Genomic DNA, 22,230 nt, shown 5'->3' with positions numbered 1-22,230 from the left:
GTGCAATTTAGACAACATTACTCTCACTGCTTCCAACCACAGGAATGAAATGCAGCTGATTCTTACAAGATAATCAATTCGAAAACACCTGTCTCTTCAAGCAAAACCATCAAGCTACACCTTGGAAATGGATATTAATAAGTAACTTATAATGATGTAATTACTATCTTGCTAAGTTCCTGCTGTTTCAGAATTGCATGCAGGCATATTGTTGCTTAGTCAAACTGCTTACTTCCAAAATTAACACATTTTAATTGTTCTATGCCAGCCCCAGAACGCTAACACTCATAACATTTAACAGCATACATCTATTTAATGTACAAATTAGTATGGAAATTCTATATAGTTTTTTGAGTGTATAAGCTCCTTCATCAATCACTGATCTTGCCATGGTGGGCTCAATGATACAGATAGCCATACTGTAGGAGTAATCACATGAGAAGGGTGTTTTTGGTGAGGCCAAATAGGGGCAACAGTCTAGTTGAGATGATATCTCACCGTAACAGAGAAACTTGCAGCACCTGAATTAGACTGGACAATTGACTGACACGGTCTTACAACATTAGCCAACAAGGCCTTGCTATGTTGGTACTGCAAATGGCGGAAAGTGACAGAAAACTACAGCCATTATTTTTATGGAGGACATTCAGCTCTACTGTATGGCTTAATAATGATAAAATATTCCAGGGGTAAAATAGTCACCCGTTCAGATCCCCAGATGTGGACTACTCAGAAGATTGTTGAAATCAAAATAACGAAATTTGCATTCTATGAACAGGAGTGTGGAGTGCTAGATCCCATAATTGGATAGATAGGTTAGAGAATTTAAAAAGAAAAGTGGATAAGCTGAAGCTATATTTTGCAAAATTAGAATTAGTAAAACGGGGGTGGTAGGAAAAACGAACAGGATTTCTCGTCAGAAGAGTACAGAGTTATCAACATAAAATCAAATATACAGAATGGAGGAGGAATAGGTCTACTAATGAATACGAAAACAGCTACTATAAACAGCACAATAAGACTACATCCACCACAGTAGTAAAAGTACATATGTCTACTAGTTCTGCAGAAGACTGACAGAAAGAATGTGTGATGAAGGAGGAAGAATGACAAGGAAAGCTACCTGAAAATTCTGTACAGACTACGCTTTAATCATTGCTAACACTTGGTTTAAGAATCATGAAAGATGGCTGAATACGACAAAGAGCCCTGGATACATTGAATGGTTTCAGACAGATTGCAGATTACTTAATGGTGGAAAGGGGATTCTGAATTCAGATTTTAAACTGCAAAACTCTTCTACAGGCACAGATTCTCATAATTTACTGACTGAACAGCAAATTAAAACTGAAGAAACTGCAGAAAATAAGGAGATGTAACTTGGATAAACTGAAAGAACCAGTGGTTGTTGAAAGTTTTGAAGGGAGCTTTAGGCAACAATTGACAGAAACTGGGGAAAGGAATACAACGGAAGACAAATGAGTAGCTTTACAAGATAAAATAGGGAGGACAGCACATCAAATGTGCAAAAATACAAGGCCCAGTTTAACTTCTCAGATAACACACCCGACAGTGAATTCAGCCGATGAAAGAAGAAAATATAAAAATGCCCAAATGAAGTGGCATCCTTTCCTTTTCAGGGCATTGTTATACCAAATGAGCTATCCAGGTACACCTAACTAACTATGTATTCATTTCATTCTGCAATGGAGTGTATACTGTTATGAAATTTCCTAATGGAGTGTATATTGTTATGAAATTTCCTGACTTTTTATAAGACTGTGTGAGGAAAGGTCTCGATTCTAAACACTTTTTTGCTAATATTTCAATTTTTATATCCTTTACGTTCTCCTTATCTAATTTAACTTTCTTGATGATATGAGTTCTTCTGGCTCTTAATTAGGCTCTTTTTGGTTCCATAGTAAGTGCTCTGTGTTAAACAATGGTAGATGTATACAGTCTTCAGTTTTGGCACACAATGTGTGTGTAACATCAGAAAACAGGTTGTACCAAGTGATAGTGGAGAGCAGAGGGCAAAAGGGTTTAATTTAAACCAAAACTATCCTCTGGAAAATCCAGGATGGAATAAAGACAATATTATGAAAAAGATAAGAGTGCTATTCACCATATAGCAGAGATGTTCAGCCACATACAGGCACAACAAAAAGAAATAATCAGCCAGAGACAGTGGTCATGTGTCTGTGAGTTGCATTTGCATGAATGTGTGTGTGTGTGTGTGTGTGTGTGTGTGTGTGTGTGTGTGTGAGGGGGGGGGGGGGGGGGGTCTAATTCGGAAGAAGGCCTTTTGACTGAAAGCTAGTTGTTAACAGTCTTTTTGTTCGGCATATCTTTGATTCAACATCTCCTCAATATGGTGAGCAGGAATTTATCTTTTTCATAATATTGTCAAAAATATCCTCTCTTTGCTGGGGTGTGAGTGCTTGAAAATGCTTGACCTGGCAATTTACAGTCCGCTTTTTGTCTGATTTGATGAAAAGAAGGCCTTTCAATCTTTCTTAATTTTTCCAGTCATCTCTGATCTATAAAGCTTATGACCAATTCTGCTTATACATACGAGGGTGATTCAAATGAAAACCTTAAATTTTTTTTAAATATTATTTATCGTGCAGAAGTGGTACAAAGCTGTACGACTTTTCAACATAATCTCCCCCATGCTCAATGCAAGTCCTCCTGCACTTACAAAGTGCATAAATTCTTTAGAATAAAATTCTTTTGGTAGTTCGCGCGACCACTCATGCACTGCGTGGCGTACTTCTTCATCAGAACGGAACTTATTTCCTCTCATTGCGTCTTTGAGTGGTCCAAACATGGAAATCACTTGAGGCAAGGTTTGGTGAGTATGGTGGATGAGGAAGACACTCAAAATGCAGTCTGTGATTGTTGCAACTGTTGTACGGGCAGTGTGGGGCCTTGCATTGTCATGTTGCAAAAGGGCACCTGCTGACAACAATCCACGTCGGTTGGTGGAAGTGAACCCAGGTTTCGTCCCCAGTAATGATTCTTGCAAGGAAGCCATCACCTTCTCGTTCAAAGCACAGAAGAAATTTCTCACAAGCATCAACACATCGTTCTCTCATTTCAGAAGTCAGCTGCCATGGCACCCATCTTGCAGACACTTTGTGAAACTGGAGCACATCATGTACAATGTGGTGTGCTGACCCATGACTAATCTGTAAACATGCTGCAATATCATTCAGTGTCACTTTGCAGTTTTCCTTCACTATGGCTTCAACTGCTGCAATGTTCTGTGGAGTCACAACTCGTTGTGCCTGACCTGGACGAGGATCATATTCCACTGAAGTCACATCATTTGCCACTCTCATAGCAGTGTGGTTGGGACATCATCTACGATGCAAATCCTTATGTGGAGTTGCAACAGAAAACAATGAATGAAACTGTATTGTTGCTGAAGTATGACCACTGTGCAGTCTGAAGGAGAGCAGTTATGGCCAGTACTTCTTATGACAAGGCACTCAGAAGAAGAAGAAGAAGAAGTCACAGTCTGCCACTGGTGGAGGTTGACATGCAAAATGGTGTAGATTAAATAGCTCTCTTTGTTATAGTGTGACTGATTGAAAATGCCTACTGACAGTTTCCAATTCAATGAAAAGAAAACCTTTTCATCTTTTGTAATTTTTTCAGTCACTGAGTTATAAAGCTTATGACCAATTTGAACTAAAACACAGAGGTGAGGTCTGCTGGCATGTGCACGAATCTAAGATGTTACCAGTACAGATGGCTCTCAAACTCTATATTCAAGATAATTAATTGATAACATAATGACTTTTGACACATATCTGTATTTACATACTGCAATAAACATGCTATTCTGTGACAACTGACATCATCTGCTATTATGGTAGCATGGTAAATGAATCTGCATGCAGCATTCTCTGAAATCTCCCGATTTAGCACTCTAATTTTGCTATTAATTCAAGCAGTCAAATAAGAACTTTGATAAAATCATCAGTTTGGTTTTTGGGAGATTATTTTGAATTATACATGAATATGGACCTCACTAGTCCACCATTACATTATTAACAGCAACCCCACTTCTTTGGTTTCTGATCTCAATAAATGTGCCATGTGAGGAGAAAGATTTTACTCCTACTTACATTTTATTTCAGCTAGATTGTTGTCCCCATGCTTCAATTCATATAATATTTATATCAGCCTACATTTATACTGGAACTGAAAAACCACTGTAAATCAATTTTACAGCCATTGGCAAATCACTAGGGATTAACTTACAGAATATTTTGAACATTTTCTATACAATGAACTGGGGAAACCAAAATCCCATAAGCGCAGTTTCCAGAGACAAAATGCAAACTTCTCTCATCAAGTAACAAATTTTTATAATCTCATGCAATAATGAAAATGTAGTGCAACATTATCATATGACAAGTGTTCAAATTATAAATTATTATTCTTACCTGAAGGCCTTGTAAGCTTTCGTTTTTGCTTCCACCTCTTGCTGATACTGAGGATCGTCTTCAAAGCCTGGCAACTGCTGCAATTCAGTGCAGTTCTGAAGAATGATTTCATAAAGTCTCGTTATATCCTGAGGGCGAGTTTTCTTTCCTTCACCTGATCCAGCCTGCAAAATAATTGAAAAACAAATGAACTGAATAATTCCTTGTGCACATCTTGATTAGCAATTCATCATAATTGTTATCAACTTTTGGCCCATTTGCGGTCATCTTTCGTTTTAAAGTAAACAGTAGAAAGTATTTACTTGCGTCTGCAAATTGTGTGACCAACATATATAATTCCACTGCATTTCATTACTGAAATAAGATCTCTTTTCTGTTTTTCCTTGGGAAAAAAAAGACTTCATCATTAGAGCCAATCAGTGCAAAGAATACATAAGACTTTGTGATGCACAAACATTTCGAATGCCTTCAGGAATTTCAGTGCATTCATGTTTAAGGTCTATGCTTCCATACTGTGCTGGACACATTTGTTTTACTGAAATTTTAACTTTTACACAATAATGCCTCCAGTTTATTTTTTTTTTTAAGTTGTATCTTACTACTTCAATATGGTTGTTTAGAGACTAAATTCTATTGCTGTTGAACAGATATTGTCTAACAGATCTTTACAGTATTTAAAGAATGCAGTTGATACGCTTTGCAGGTTTGCTATCGGCAGAGGACTCTTTCATGAGTGAGCAGATAATAAACTGTAGGGTTGAGAAGGTAAACTTGTTGAGCAGCTCTCTCACTCTAGATACTTAACAATGCCGATGCTTCTACTGTCATTTCAGCCATCTGATCCCAGTACCAATTGTCAGTTATTCATATTTTGTTTTAGTTTTATTAAAAATTGACATACAGTATAACCCTGCTAAAAATTACAGCAATCACATTACCAGCTTCAGCACTTGATTATCATCTTCAGGTGTGATTAATCCACTAATAGCTTCACCATGATATATACCAGTTCCAAATAAGCAATCTGAACATCATGAGGTTTTATAAAATATGTCATTGAATACACCATATTGTCACATATTAAGAGTGTCTCTTTTAATATGTGATGATATGGTGTATATTGGCATATATTATAGTACTTGATGATATTCAGAATACTAATGGAGATGGAACCTGGATATACTGACTAAAACAGAGGTTGGACAGAGTTTCAGGGAGAGCATAAGGGAACAATTGACACGAATAGGGGAAAGAAATACAGTAGAAGAAGAATGGGTAGCTTTGAGGGATGAAGTAGCAAAGGCAGCAGAGGATCAAGTAGGTAAAAAGACGAGGGGTAGTAGAAATCCTTGGGTAACAGAAGAAATATTGAACTTAATTGATGAAAGGAGAAAATATATAAATGCAGTAAATGAAGCAGGCAAAAAGGAATACAAACGTCTCAAAAATGAGATCGACAGGAAGTGTAAAATGGCTAAGCAGGGATGGCTAGAGGACAAATGTAAGGATGTAGAGGCGTATCTCACTAGGGGTAAGATAGATACTGCCTACAGGAAAATTAAAGAGACCTTTGGAAAAAAGAGAACCACTTGTATGAATATCAAGAGCTCAGATGGAAAACCCAGTTCTAAGCAAAGAAGGGAAAGCAGAAAGGTGGAAGGAGTATATAGAAGGTCTATACAAGGGTGATGCACTTGAGGACAATATTATGGAAATGGAACAGGATATAGATAAAGATGAAATGGGAGATAGGATACTGCGTGAAGAGTTTGACAGAGCACTGAAAGACCCGAGTCGAAAAAAAGGCCCCGCGAGTAGACAACATTCCATTAGAACTACTGATGGCCTTGGGAGAGCCAGTCCTGACAAAACTCTACCATCTGGTGAGCAAGATATATGAGACAGGCGAAATACCCTCTGACTTCAAGAAGAATATAATAATGCCAATCCCAAAGAAAGCAGGTGTTGACAGATGTGAAAATTACCGAGCTATCAGTTTAATAAGTCACAGCCGCAAAATACTAATGCGAATTCTTTACAGACGAATGGAAAAACTGGTAGAAGCTGACCTCGGGGAAGATCAGTTTGGATTCCGCAGAAATATTGGAAAACGTGAGGCAATACTGACCTTATGACTCACCTTAGAAGAAAGATTAAGGAAAGGCAAACCTACATTTCTAGCATTTGTAGACTTAGAGAAAGCTTTTGACAATGTTGACTGGTATACTCTGTTTCAAATTCTAAAAGTGGCAGGGGTAAAATACAGGGAGAGAAAGGCTATTTACAATTTGTACAGAAACCAGATGGCAGATATAAGAGTCGAGGGATATTAAAGGGAAGCAGTGGTTGGGAAGGGAGTGAGACAGGGTTGTAGCCTCTCCCCGATGTTATTCAATCTGTATATTGAGCAAGCAGTAAAGGAAACAAAAGAAAAATTTGAAGGAAGTATTAAAATCCATGGAGAAGAAATAAAAACTTTGAGGTTCACCGATGACATTGTAATTCTGTCAGAGACAGCAAAGGACTTGTAAGAGCATTTTAACGGAATGGACAGTGTCTTGAAAGGAGGATATAAGATGAACATCAACAAAAGCAAAATGAGGATAATGGAATGTAGTCGAATTAAATCGGGTGATGATGCAGGAATAAGATTAGGAAATGAGACACTTAAAGTAGTAAAGGAGTTTTGCTATTTGGGGAGCAAAATAACTGATGATGGTCGAAGTAGAGAGGATATAAAATGTAGACTGGCAATGGCAAGGAAAGTGTTTCTGAAGAAGAGAAATTTGTTAACATTGAGTATAGATTTAAGTGTCAGAAAGTCGTTTCTGAAAGTATTTGTATGGAGTGTAGCCATGTATGGAAGTTAAACGTGGACAATAAATAGTTTGGACAAGAAGAAAATAGAAGCTATCGAAATGTGGTTCTACAGAAGAATGCTGAAGATTAGATGGGGAGATCATATAACTAATGAGGAGGTATTGAATAGAATTGGGGAGAAGAGGAGTTTGTGGCACAACTTGACAAGAAGAAGGGACCGGTTGGTAGGACATGTTCTGAGGCATCAAGGGATCACAAACTTAGCATTGGAGGGCAGCGTGGAGGGTAAAAATCGTAGAGGGAGGCCAAGAGATGAATACACTAAACAGATTCAGAAGGATGTAGGTTGCAGTAGGTACTGGGAGATGAAGAACCTTGCACAGGATAGAGTAGCATGGATAGCTGCATCAAACCAGTCTCAGGACTGAAGACCACAACAACAACAACAACAACAACAATGGTAATTGTTAAATATCTTGATTAGTGAATTAATCACACCCAAACAAGGCAATGAAGGCAGAATCCGGTGGTTAAAAAAATCAGTGGGATGTGAGCACAAAAGTAGTGGTAGTAATGGTCATGGTGCTAGTGGTAACTGGGGGTGGGGGGGCAGAGGCAGATAAAGAAACTACAACATAAATTTACAATCATTAGATTAATATTTCTTTACAATGAACAATGTTGGTACACTGGTTGGGGCTTATGAGTGGTCAGTTGGTACGGCTGTGTTCAAAAGTACCACTCTGTTCATCAAAAGTAACAACTTAAGGACCAAGCGAGGTGCGCAATGGTTGGCATGCTGGTCTCGCATTTGGGAGGACGACAGTTCAATCCAACATACGGCCATCCTGATTTAGGTTTTCCCTAACTTCCCTAAATCAGTTCCGGCAAATACCGGGATGGTTCCTTTGAAAGGGCACAGCCAACTTCCTTCCCTATCCTTCCCTAATCCGATGAGACCGATGACCTCACTGTTTGGTCTCTTCCACCAAATCAACCAACCAACAACTTTAGGCTGACTAGAAAAAAAAAATGTTCAGCACATTTCAGAATTAGTCAACAAGTTACTAACTGTGGTGTTGATGGCATGCTGCTCACAGCTACTTAAGAGATGGCACTTTTAAACCAGGCATGCTACCAAGTGAGCTCGCTCTTCCAGCACTCACCGTTCTCTGAGGGGTGGCGCCATGCTCAGTCACCTCTAGAGGGCAGTAAACTGACATGATCTCATTGCTCATGACTCTGATTGGCAAGCACATCATTTTAGGCAGCCACACTCACGAGTTTCACCTCAGATTCAGTGCATCAATAGACTTAACAACATTAGTACAGGAGACTGCAGTGAAGTCAATACATCAACACAGCACAACACTACTACACATTACTAATATTCAGAGACTAGGGTATCATCAGCATTCAAGACAATATGTTTCTATTAAGAACATTACTTTCATTGTATGTAACTAACCACCACAGAAAAATCTACAGCTTTACAAAGTTATGTTTACCTCAAGTATTAAATGTACACAGTGTAAAATAAACTTGTTAATGTGTTACCTTTCTGTAGATGTTTTATTGTCTATTATAGCCACCTGTGCTACTGACATATAATTAATTAGCGCAACAAGTGAAATCACGGTCAGTCGATGAGTGAGAGAAAGAAGCTGAAACACTGTTAAGAAAGCACTGGTGTGGTGATAATAATACAATAGTGAAAGCCATACAGCCGATTGTTTTCAGAACTTACAATTCACAACACTAATCACAACCTCCTGGTGCACTGTATTCTATCTTTCTTGGTTACCACCACCAGCACTTTCAGAAACTCATTTAGTAACTTTAATGTAATGAACAACTTCTGAAATGAATACAAATTAAAAAATTTGGAATTGTCAGCAGTGTTCAAGAGTCATGAACATTTGGCAACCCACCTGAAGTGGGATGGGTTGTGACAGTCCTACAAATCGGGACATACAGCGAAACTCATCTGGCAATGCTAGTGGTCAAATATGACTTGTAGCAATTCTGAATGACATTCATTATCAAAAGCCTTTCCATGATCTATAAAGCACATGAAAACGTCTTTCTGGCAATCATCACAGTTCTGTAGAAAAGCATCTAAAACACTCACAGCTTCATGTATTCTAGTTCCATTCCTAGTCACATTGGGGAGGGGGATTATCAAAATGTTTGATGAGGTTTGGTAATCATGACTTATACATCATCAGACAACTTCAAAATATTTAAAAGCAAACACTAAACTTTGAGGCTTTTACTTACAAGAAAGGTTTAAAACAAAAGTGACTTTTTTCTTGATGCACATTTCACAATAACTACGCCTTTCTTCAATTCGTTTTACTTTTCTACATCTTTCATTTTCTGACCTGTCTATTCTTCGCCGTGCCCCTCCCACCTCTGTTATGTACAAATGCACTTGGCTTTTCACTCTTATTAACCCATCCACGATGTTTTAGCAGTAATCTCTGACTTGCATACTACCCTGTCTTCCACCTTTAAGCTCTCAGGTTTTCATATCTCGTCTGCTGCAGTCAACAATCAGTCTTTCCTTCTCATCCCGTCCAGTCAGTTTCCCCTGACCCACTGTTCTGGGTGATTTTTCCGAAATCTACCACTCTTCCTAAACCTCTCCTGCCCTTTTCCTTTGTCACACCTCTTCTTTCCCCTTCTGCCGGAAGAATAAGCCACTGGCTCCAAAAGCTTGCATAAGTGTAATCTTCTTTATGCACGTGTCCTACCACCACTTGAACAGATTTTCAATCTATCCAATTGCATTACATTAATGATTGACATTACATATAGCATATAATTTCCTCACTTCTTAAATACTCAATCTTCTAACACTGTTAAATTCAGTTTCTTGGTATTTTTCTTTTTTGCACTTTTAGTCTTAAGTTTGTGTCAGGTACTAGTTTAACATGCTCCTTCCCTCTCTCTCGTCCTATTCACTGTTCACAAATTCGTCATAAGCTTACACACTTCAAATTACTACGTGACATGTCCATAACTGATATCGTGCGATGAATTATACTAATGTGTGTAAGTGGTGTCATAAGTTTAAAACTGGCAGAACAAACGTACACAATAAAGAAAGGAGAGGGTGTCCCTCAAATGTGACAGATGAGATGGAGAACAAGATCAAAGAAAGGTTCACAGCGACCATTGACTGACTTTTGGCAGGATGAATACAATGTTTCCAGGCATCTCCAGATTTCTTTGGTATGAAATCATTACTCACGGATCAACATGAAATCAACAGAACTGGCCAATCCGGTGAATTTCTTGAGCGCTTAGAACCAAAAGATGAACAATTTCTTGATCCTATTGTGATTGGTAATGAAATATGGTTGGCCCACTGCACCCCAGACATGAAAATACAATGTCGTGGTGACATCACTCCTCAACATCAGTGAAAAAATTCAAGTCTGTTGTTCAAGCCTGAAAAGTTTTGGTTTCAGCCTTTTGGGACTTTATGTGGATTCTTCGCATTGAATTTCTACCTCATGGGGAAACAATTAATGCTGTGCAGCTCAGTAAAAGCCTAAAAAACTGTGGAGGCTGATACAGAACAGAACAAGGGGAAAGTTTCCAAACATCTAATATCACAACAAAACTCTTGGATTAATTCGGTTAGAACATCATCAACCATCCCACTAATAAACCTGACCTAGAGCTTTCAGTTTTTCATCTTTTCATCCATCTGAAGTTTTCTTTTTTTTTTTTTTTTTTTTTTTTTTTTGAGGAGGGGGCAAGGATTAAAGATTTTCTGATGACGGTGAGATCCAGAGTGCTGTTGACCAATGGACAAAAGTATCAGAAAGCTTATAATTCGACTGGCAAAGTGCACTGAGAACGAAGGTGACTACTTTAAAAATAGTGTTTGATGTATATCTGTGAATTTGTAAATTGTTCATAAATATGTTTCATTTCAAATTTTTAAACAATGCAATAATTTTAATTTCTGGATGTGGCCCATAGTTAAGCCTATTGTCTGAATTGGCATGGTTCGTGATCATAGTGGACATGAAACATGCAGCAATAAAATCAACAACAATAAAATATATTACCTCTGTTTTTTCAGCCAGGGATGCCTTTGCTGCATCAATCATCAGTAGATTTCTTTGTATAGTCCGTGTAAGGCGAATGTATGTCAAATATGACAGTAAGTACTGTGCTGAAGACAGAGGTACTCCAGGTCCAGAACGGGTCTTAGCAGACTGAAAAAATTAATACTTCTTTTTACTTTAATTCCATGAGAACAATTTATAGTTTAAAAAGACCAAGTCATTACTGTATCTGAATAAGTGCCTGATTCACATTACTGTCTCTACCCTGAATAGTAAAGCCTCTTTGAATACTGCTGTTTTTATAAGGGTTCTGAACCACTTGTCAATAAAACTTTAGCTGTAGTGTAATCATAAAGTTGTGTATTAAATCATCCCTTAGGAATGAATTTTTTTAAAAATTAAATTTCGGATATAAGTCCTTTTATTCAAATCAAAATGTGTGCACAGTATTACAGTCCAGCTCTTAGAAACAATTTCATCAGTTTAATTGGACAGAGGACATCAACAACATTACACAAAACTTTCATAGAATACAAATCAACAGAAGGTCCCAGAGACAGCTTCATACCTGATCTGCTTTCAGTTCATCCTTTACTGCTGCTATAGCATCTTTACAGTCCAAAAGTAACTTCTCAATTAGTTCAATTTTGGATGCATTGTCTTCGGCACGCACTAAGCTTTTGTCCAATTCCTGTTCAGAAATGAAGAATAAACGCACTCGTTCTGGTCTGGCTGTCACAGAACGTCCTCTCCATTCAACTTCACATAGAGTTTCAGCTTTCCGTTCACGGGTCTGTACAATCAACAGCTGCAAAAAAACAGAAAGGAAGTAAAATGGATTATTTAGGAAAATTGGTGTGCTGAAAGACTGAAAATATACATTTTATCAATGTATATTTATGTGAAGACTGTGAAGGCGAGACTGACAGAGTTAAATGGTTAAACTAGAGAAGCAAAGTTTCTCTTCCTGCTGAAACGTAGCAAGGTGGGGGTGGAGGGTGAATCCATTTAATACAATTCAACTACTTGAATACAATTTTTTTTTGTTACGTACATAATACATACACTACAGGTATGTAGAGTAATTAATTTCTTGATCCATGACTTATTCATAAAACATTATACTTCACCAAGTGCCCTAGTTGTATTTCATTGCAAAGGAATAATTAGTTTAACTACAACAGTTAATTAAACATATTACGTTACTACAAAACAAGTGGAGTTAATATTTCGTCTGAGCAAATAGTTATTTGTTTGTAAAATAATGTACCTCGCTCAAAAGCCCTTCAGTTGTTCATTTTGGTAAGCATTTCATGTTTTCCAAAAATTCTACAATTTATAAAGAAATTTGTAATTATAATTCTACTTCCCATAATATACTTTTGCTATTTTGTTCTTTAAAACTGTGTAATTCTGAGAACTGAATTTTGCTGCCCTCCATTTTTTAAACTGAAAAGCACATTTGTTTAACAGTATAAGGTTTTAATTAAAAAACTGAGTAAATTACAAATGTAAGAATATTGTATGACAATCAGTACATCCCAATGGAGGTATACACAATTTAACTAAATAATCCACCTAGCTGGTTTTTTTTTTTTTTTTTGCAGTAATTCACACACATAAACCAATTTGTTGCTTGTTCCTTTATAATGTTATCCCTACACATGCCAATACATAGTTGTGAGAATCCATTGTTTAGTCAGTCAGCATCTGGCAATCAAAGTGTGAACATCTACATCAGAATCCACAGTCTGCCACCAGTATGTTAACATCTATGTATCAGTGCAAATGTCTTTGGAAAGCTCTTTGAGTTTGTAGGAATGACTCACTTTGGAAACATTGCATAGTTACTGTATTATATTTGTGTTGGTAGACTCTGAACTTGCTTGAGAAGGAACACTAATTAAAGACTGCCATTGTGTAAATAGTTCATAGTTCAATAAATACGCTTAACCGTGTTTATTATTCAATATGAGACTTTTTACAAAGTGATCATCAAGTGATTATAAGTTACAATAAATCCGAAAATGTATCATTTTAACTAATGCTGTATTGCATACATCACTTCAAAAATTGGTAGAAAATTAGAGCCAACAACTAGATGACGGATACTCGGCGACGAGTTACCAAGGACACATAACACATCACAGGTGAGTCACATCATATTGTGTAAATAACTCCAGAGGGAAGGTCCTTACTCAGTCCAATAATGACTTAGCCTGGCCAATTCTTATAATGCATTTCGGTTCCATCACAAACATAGAACCAAACTATGGACACACACTGAGGTTATAAATTTATGACTGAAGAAAAGATGGAACCAAGAGTAATGAATAACTCACACTGAAGCAAATGGAAGAGGGGTTGAACTTCAGGCTACACAAATCTTCCTCAGAAATGGAGAGGATGAGTGATAGTATCTTTCACATACACTCTTGAAATCGTGTTCTCTCTTCTCCTGCACCAATGCATTAACCCAAAAGATAAAAGACCCTTCATTACTATTCTGTATTCCACAGCCCCTTGCAGTTTAATTTCTCACATGCTACATCTGAATGAAACACCTCATTATGTAGTAAAAGAGAGTACCAAAATGAGTCTTCTTGACACATTAATGAAAATTACTGATAAACAAAACTATGTAAGACTAGGACTTGAACACACAGTTTTGTGTCTTTGTGATTGGTGTTCTACTGTTGAAGTCCACAGAATATGGAAACATAGGAAAGAAGTATTAGCAGAATAAGTTTGCTTAGCAACATGTTCAGTTGGCAGAATGATATACACAAAGGACCAGGTTGTTGAAGTGCAACATAAATAAAGCTATAACTGAATGCTGGACACAAATATAACTAACGACTCCACTTGAATTGGCAAAAATAATCACTAACTAAATGGTGGAGGTGCTGAGCAGTAGATACACATACAAACGAAAACTTTGAGCAAACTACATTCACATTCTTTTTCATTAACCGATCCACAAGTCAGCACCTTCATTACAGGGTCACTAGTTATCTTTACCCATTACGTATCTTGGATTCACAGAGAATCTTTAGCATTGTTATCACAATATACTACATTTATAACAATAGTATATTCTAGATTGTTCACATAGTTTGTTGCAAAAGATACAGTGTGCCTTCCCCCATACTACACTTTTCTATTAAAAAAGCTGCATTGATATATTATGAGGCTCATGACCACTCACATCTAATGTATCCAGCAATTCTCCATGACCATGACTTCTCATTTCCAGAAGATCATTAATCGCACTTTCATCACCGATGTTATAAGCACAATAACGTAAACTTGGAGCAATTTCATCGACTCTTTGCTTGTACAACAGTTGGTCATCTTCAGGAAGTGCAAGAGACAGCTTTTCATACACCATTCTAGAAAAACAACTTTCTTTAACACATATGTTTACCACAAAGCCATATTATTGTGTGACATAGAATGTGAATGTATCTTACAGTGTGATTTACTAGTTTGATGAATAGCAGATAGTATAATTACAAACCTCAAAACATTTTTACTTACTAGTGATCTTTAGTAATACTCTTACTTTAAAATTAAGTGAGAAAAGTTATTCCTGGTGGTTATGATTACATGGCACTTTTTCAAGGTCAATAATTTTATTTAAACTACTTCAAATTTTACATGCACACAAATTAAGATGACAGCACTAATTATTCAGTTTTGGATAACTGGGCTTTATTAAATAAATACTGCAAAATGACAATGTAGATATAAAATATGTCTCTTCCGAAGCAATGACATTATTTCACAACATCGTCTTTCAGTCCATAACCAATCTGATGTGGTCCAAAATTAGTTATGTAGCATGGAACAATTGCAGAGAGTCTTTCTACAAAAGGATCAGTGTAAAAAATGCTGTCTTTTCAACACTTAAGCAAGTTACACAATTTGAGAATACCACTTTCAACACTTTTCTTTTTTATGAAAGACTGAAATCTCACAAAAGCTTAACTTCCACACTACTGCTTCAATCAATCAATACACTCTCCAATTTCATATTTCTTGCTTTATAAAAATGAAATATTACATTTTTCTTTTTGATTTGGACTAATTTTGGTTTACTAAAAACTATAAGTAACCTTTCAAGATATCGGTCGTCTCTGGCATATATTTCAACATTACCCTGTTGATTTCCTCTTCATTTTTATCAATTCAATGTTGTCTGCCCTTGGTCACTGTTTCTCTTTGACAGAACCTTTCAAATGTGGTTAAACCTTTTAATTTTTTTCTGTGATATTCATTTATTCCACAGATCTTCTTAATGTTCGTTTACAAACCATTTTTCAGAGGAACTACATTTTCCGTTGCAACTTGAATCTAGTGTTGTTGACACTTGAGACGAGACAAACCATTTTAATCCTCAGTTTCTTTATGACATCACATTTTGTTAAGTACGAAGTAGTTGCACTGGCAGCAAGGGCTGCGTATCTGAGGATTTATCTGTCTTTTTTTTCCTTCTTCCTTTCCATGATTAATCCACTACTGTCAAGTAGTGTCTGAATGCAGTTTTAACTAGTGTGTCATTTTTTACTGAGTGATTGCAAGGATCTCCATTCTCTTGATTCTCTCAGAATCTGAAACTTTTAATACACTGCACTACACGAAATCACAAAGAAAACTGAATCTCAACCGAATTTTAGGACTTCTTTGATGTTAGTCATGAAATAATCTCCATAAATGTCCTCTTAGACCAATGTTAACCTAAGACATCTACTAAATTGTACTCAGAACAGGCTTCAACTTATTTTATCGGTTTCGTTTAAGAGAAACTATAAGTGACTAGGTTGATATATACAACTGCCAATGCAATGTTTTTCAATAACAGAATAAGATCTACAAAAATGCAAGGAGTTGATAGATTTGGTATGGAAAGTTCTGGCAGACTGTAAATAATTTAGGAGTAGCAGTGACAACTCGCAGAATAGTAGAAGCGTAGCATTGTCATCAGCCAGGCAGGCACAGTATGAAATCACAAAGGAAACTGAATCACAATCGAATTTTAGGACTTCTAGAACTTCTTTAATGTTAGTCACACACACACACACACACACACACACACACACACAGAGAGAGAGAGAGAGAGAGAGAGAGAGAGAGAGAGAGAGAGAGAGAGCTACACTGTGTGGCAACTGAAAGCATGATGCTAGAACGCAGTTCAGCAGGTAGAATGCAGTGAAAGGTTGTGTCGGATGGAATGGGTGAGGGGAGCAGGGAGGAACAGAGGAGGAGGATCTGGGGAGGACAGCAGATGGATCGGAGAGCGCCAGAAAGGATATGAGATAGGAATGTGATATATGGGTGCCAGAGCCAGTGAGTTTGTGCTCAATTTTGTACATCTACTGTCTCCCTCCAAGCCTTCAATCACCTTCACCAAACCTTCCTCTTGCCCCCCACCTTTTCTCTTCCCTCACACACTTCATCCAACAAACCCTCACCCCAGTCCACTTGCCGAACTGCAGTCCAAGCATTGTGTACTCAGCTAGTACACCATAGCTCTACTGGTGTGTGTGTGTGTGTGTGTGTAGGTGAGTGGGTGGGTGGGGGGGGGGGGGGGGGGGGTGGTACTGTATGTGTACTCTAGGTCAAAAAAGGATTCGTCCAAAGGCTGATGTAGTTTTAAATCTTATTTGTGTGCCTGTCAAAAACTCAATGCTTCTCTATTTGATGTGCTGTTATCTCTACTCCTAAATTCTTTACCAGCTGATAGATTTGATCTTTTACAATGTCATACTATGTTCATATCAACTGTGTGGTATGCTTTATGGAAACTGAAATCTGTAAGTACTATTAAATTTTTCTTGCAAGTACAGGATGAACATAAAGTCTGGAAACACTTTCAATTATTCATTGCACAAGAAGTAAATATCGTACAGATGTCATACATATTGCATTTTGAAAAGAAACTCTGATTTTTTGTTTTACAAACATTCGGCATGCAAACCATGAGTGACCCACCAGACGTCAATACAGTAATTGAATTCTTGCCATACCCATCCCAGCATGGCATCGTCGATTGTGGCGGTCACTTCCCGTATTCTCTCCTGGAGCTCTGCTACATCACATGGTAGAGGTGGTACATACACCAGATCTTTAATGTGTCCCCACAGAAAAAAGTCACATAGAGTGAGATCTGGTGATTGGGGAGGCCATTTCATGAAACAAATGCTGCCTTCTGTAGCACAGCTGATCCATCGATGTGGCAGTTCCATGTTCAGGTATTCACTAGCGCCAATTTGAATGGTTTCATAGACAGCTTCTGTTGCAGGACTTTTCACGCTGTCATTGGAGCCATTTCGAGTACACGGGATGCATGACGCACCGATTTCTTTGGACTCCTTATGAATGTCTCTCATATGTGCCCCACATTCGCTTCACTCATGCTGGGACATCCGCTTCTCTTTGCCGGGTACAAGCAATCTGTCATAACGAATTTGTTGTGCCAGTGGTAAATGGCCTTCCTTGTCAGTGGCTTCCTACCATACTTGGTTCCAAACATCCGTTAACAGCTGTAGCACATTTGTTTTTGTCAAACGCCAACACACAGAAAGCTCCCTCTGCACCTGAAGTCGTCATGTTTGCGACTAGCACTGACTATCGGCAAATTACCAAACTACACTGTGGCGGTATACGTGAAAAAGAACTTTCAGGGTTTCTCTTCAAAATGACATATGTATGATATCTGCACAATGTTTGGTTCATGCGGACTTTACGTACAACCTGTACTATTAAATTTTTCTTGCATATATTAGTCCTTCAGCTGATAAGTTCAAAGTTGCAGATTTATTTGTTGTAACATAAATTTTTCCAGAAACCACTTTGCTTTTCATAAAAAAAAATTTGTTCGCCTTGCTGCTTTTACAGCACTAACAGTGCAATAGGCACTATCTTTATAGCAGGGAGTTGCTTATGTAGCTATTGGCATGTCCTTTGTTTCTTTTTTTTGTAGCAGGTGTATCAGTTCTTTTTATTTATAAATTTTTCATCCTAAATGCACCAGAGGACACAAAGAACCACAAAATACTTGTAGTTCCTCTTAAATAAAACACGTTGAAGCCTGTTCTTATTACCCCAAATACAATTTAAGAGATGTGACAGTCTCTTCAACCATATTCACAATTAACAATAGTGTGACAAGGATATATTGCTACTCAGCACATAGAGGACGCACTGAACTGCAGTTAGGCATGATGAAAAGACTGCTAAAGACTGAAGCTTTGCGTAGCAATCCACCCTCTTCATATCATTTTCATTCTATGCTAAACTTTGCATTATTTGTATTCACAATTAGATTTACCTACATTTTTATTATCATTCATGAGCGCACGCGCGCACGCGCGCACGCACACACACACACACACACACACACACACACACACACACACAGAGAGAGAGAGAGAGAGAGAGAGAGAGAGAGAGAGAGAGAGACAGAGAGTGTGCACTTTTAGAGTGTCCTATACATATTAAGTCTCAGGTTTCCAATCAGCAACACTGTTGAAAACATGATTCTAACAAACAGAACACAAGGTAGAATTGTGTAAGTGACAAAGTATGAATGAAATAGAAAATCAAGTTCATTGATAACACATAGTTGTTGAAAGATAAATGGGAAAAATGAAAGAAATAAGCACACATTAACTTCTTTTTCAGCGTGTCATGATATGATTTAAGCACAGAACAAATGACACCACCAAATACTATGAAACCAAGGTGATAGTAACATTTTATATGCATATTTTATTTTCACACGCACCAAATTTTATAATTACTTTTATTAACAAATTAAACAGTTCAGCAAATAAATGAAGAAAAGTAAGTGGTGGGCATTGAATGTAATACTTACTAAGGAAAAGTATTTTACACATCAATATAATGTTCAATGCAATTATTCAGTCTCAATATCAAATGCTAAAATTGGATTTTCTGCATACTCAATGCTCTAATTGTCCACAAAAAAATTACATTTTTCAAGTGGTAATCCAAACAATTTTCGTTCCATGATAACTTACTGTGCTTTCTTAAGATTTTCCATTGCAGACTTCCACAGTTGCAGTTCAAAATGCAAACTGCCATGTATCCATGCTACATATGCCTGAGCTTCAAGTTTAGTACGTGCATCGCATCTGGTATTCTGCATAAATTGAAAGAGAAATAACAACTTTTGTATCACATAAATTAACTGTATCTGATGATAAAGTAAAGTGAAGCAATATCACGATTCTCTTATTATGTACAGTAAATGTCTAACACAGAAACTAAATAGCGATTATTTCACTTGTAATAAAATTTAGATTCCTGCCAAACGACTGCAATGTTGCTCACAATATATTTATGTGTTCCACACTATTTTAAATCAGAAATATAGTATTCTTTAATGTCCTCCCCCAAAAATAGTAAAGCCTAAGCAAATCAGAAATAACTAAAATTTCAGTTATCCATGTGAATGGGGAACACCAAACAAAGCTCTTTTAAAAAATGATATAAAATAAAAATATTTCACAGATAAAGCTGACACCTGACTTACATTTTCACAATATACAGGGTGAGTTACTAACTATTGCCACCTAGAATAACTCTGAACATATGATAGTAGCTGAAAAGTTTGTGGGACAAAAGTTGCTTGGGACAACGGGGGCCATAATATGAGGTTGGTTTTTTGTCGCTAAGTGGAGTTGCTTCAGAGCTATGAAGGCCAACTCTGTTTTTTTAAATGGGATGCTATAGTTTTGTACTTATTTTCTGACAGCGGCTATCAAGATGAATCCAATGATTTGTAATAGTAAGGTCTTTGAAGGTCAACGAAGGTGGCATGAACATCCATTTACAGAATGTGTTCGAAGTGATGACAATTGATATCAATGCAGTGCTGCAATCTTCTTATCTCGGATTGAATGGTATTCCTTATCACTTCGGCACCTATCAAAGCACGCCTCTCTCGTATATCGTGCAAATAGTAAATATTCGTCGAGTACGGCGTATCCACCTAATGTGCCATTGACATGTGAACACCATTCGACGATTTTGCAATACAACACTAACAGGAATGGTAAGACTAGTGACATCGAATCAAGCAAATGTGAATGATGCATTCCTTCAAAGAACAAGTTGATATGCTTCTCATTTACGGAGATGCCAACGAAATTCAGTGAGAGCTAGAGACTTATACGCTGAAAGATATACTCAACATACTGATCCTAAACGTCATACACTTAAATATATGTACAATAAATTGAGAACAACTGGATCTTTAATGCATTGGAAACATATCAGGCAAAGGAAAGTTACTAACACGGAAACAGAAATTGGTACTCTTGCCACTGTGGTTCGAGATCCTTGTGTTAGGTCGCATAAAATCGCAGGGGAATCTGACATGAGCCAGGGTAGTGTTGTTCATGTTCTGCATCGCCATAAATATCAGCCTTACCATATCAGGCTCCACCAAGAATTAACTGGTACGGCTTGTACGTGTTGCATTGAATTCTGCCAATGGGCTCAACTTCAGATTCAGAGGGGTGACACATTCATTAATTTGATTTTATGTACTGACAAAGCTACATTCATGAACCATGGAAATTTTAATTTGCATAACATGCATTATTGGGCATCTGAAAATCCATGTCGGCTGCAGCAAGTTGCACACCAAAAACCGTGGTCGGTGAATGTATGGTGTGGGCTTCTGGAGAACAGAATTATAGGTACCTATTTCATCGAAAGAAGTCTTAATGCTAGGAAGTACACCACATTCCTGCAAGAAACATTACGTCTGTTATTGGAAGAAATACCTTTAGGAACAAGGAACAGAATTCGATACCAACACAATGGGTGTCTGGCACATTTTTCGCTGTTGGCTAGAAATGAACTGCAGAGACAGCTCCCAAATCATTGGATTGGACGGGTGGAGATATGTAAGGTGAGACTGTGAAAAGGCTACTGTTGCATTAGTATGCCACTGACATCATCTATGACCACTGAATAACAGATCTAAAATAAACATGAGCAATTATTATACAGTGTAACCAAAATATAAATAACTCAGTAAGTTTTTTGAAACTTGGGGCAACACCATTCAATTTTCATGAAACCATGGCACAGTATGAAATTTTTGTTGAGTCAGCAAATGTAGTAAAATATGGCACTGAAGATCATCTGAGCTCTCTATTTGTGATATTTTTCCTCAGGAGCAAGTAGTCTGGTCACACATATGAAAATAATCCACAAGCACTTGAAGAGCTGTGGCAGACACTGGAAACACTGTGTCTCCCAGCCCTAAGTCCAGTATTACACTGTAGAAGACCTGTCAAATACAGAATCTCTGAAACTGTACTGTGGTACTTTTATCACAGTTAGAATATGGTCCTAGCTTTTGTAAAAGATTTGCCAAAGAATTTTGACAGTGTAATACAAGACTAAGAAAGAGCTGCTGCTCATGTTTCCACTCACTGATCTGAGACTTCATAGGAGATTTAAAATGACAGTACTATTCAGTATTCAGATAAAGATTTACATATTCACAGCCATTAAACAATAAATAAGACCTACTGAATAATATGCACAACTTTTCTGTTTTGTGTTTATCTAATTATTAGTTTTTAAGTGTTTCAAAGTAATGACAAGTATACAAGGTACTGCTTACTCTTTCATCCATTAACACAGGACATGCAATTATTCCCGTGTGTGTGTGTGTGTGTGTGTGTGTGTGTGTGTGTGTGTGTGTGTGTGTGTGTGTGTGCGTGCGTGCGTGTGTGCATGCGTGCGTGTGTGTGGGCGTGCGCGCGTGCGTGTCCAATACTATTTGGAACACTTAATACAACAGTGGTTTAGAAGGGGCATCT

General features: G+C 37.4%; 1 protein-coding gene across 1 annotated transcript in view; it reads right to left on the bottom strand.

Moving 5' to 3' along the window:
- The window catches only part of LOC124777221 (signal recognition particle subunit SRP68-like), a 77,915-nt gene that overhangs the window by 17,406 nt on the left and 38,279 nt on the right, over positions 1 to 22,230 (bottom strand). The window contains exons 5-9 of the mRNA XM_047252539.1: positions 19,408 to 19,529; positions 14,571 to 14,754; positions 11,931 to 12,170; positions 11,363 to 11,512; positions 4,458 to 4,621 (exon numbers count right to left, since the gene is read on the bottom strand). Of these exons, the coding sequence (XP_047108495.1) occupies positions 4,458 to 4,621; positions 11,363 to 11,512; positions 11,931 to 12,170; positions 14,571 to 14,754; positions 19,408 to 19,529 (860 nt within the window). The remainder of the gene's footprint in view (positions 1 to 4,457; positions 4,622 to 11,362; positions 11,513 to 11,930; positions 12,171 to 14,570; positions 14,755 to 19,407; positions 19,530 to 22,230) is intronic.

The sequence above is a fragment of the Schistocerca piceifrons genome, chromosome 2 (genome assembly GCF_021461385.2).
Source record: "Schistocerca piceifrons isolate TAMUIC-IGC-003096 chromosome 2, iqSchPice1.1, whole genome shotgun sequence".
Classification (NCBI taxonomy): domain Eukaryota; kingdom Metazoa; phylum Arthropoda; class Insecta; order Orthoptera; family Acrididae; genus Schistocerca; species Schistocerca piceifrons.
The sequence above is the reverse complement of the archived record's forward strand: the minus strand, read 5'-3'. Positions and strand labels throughout refer to the sequence as shown.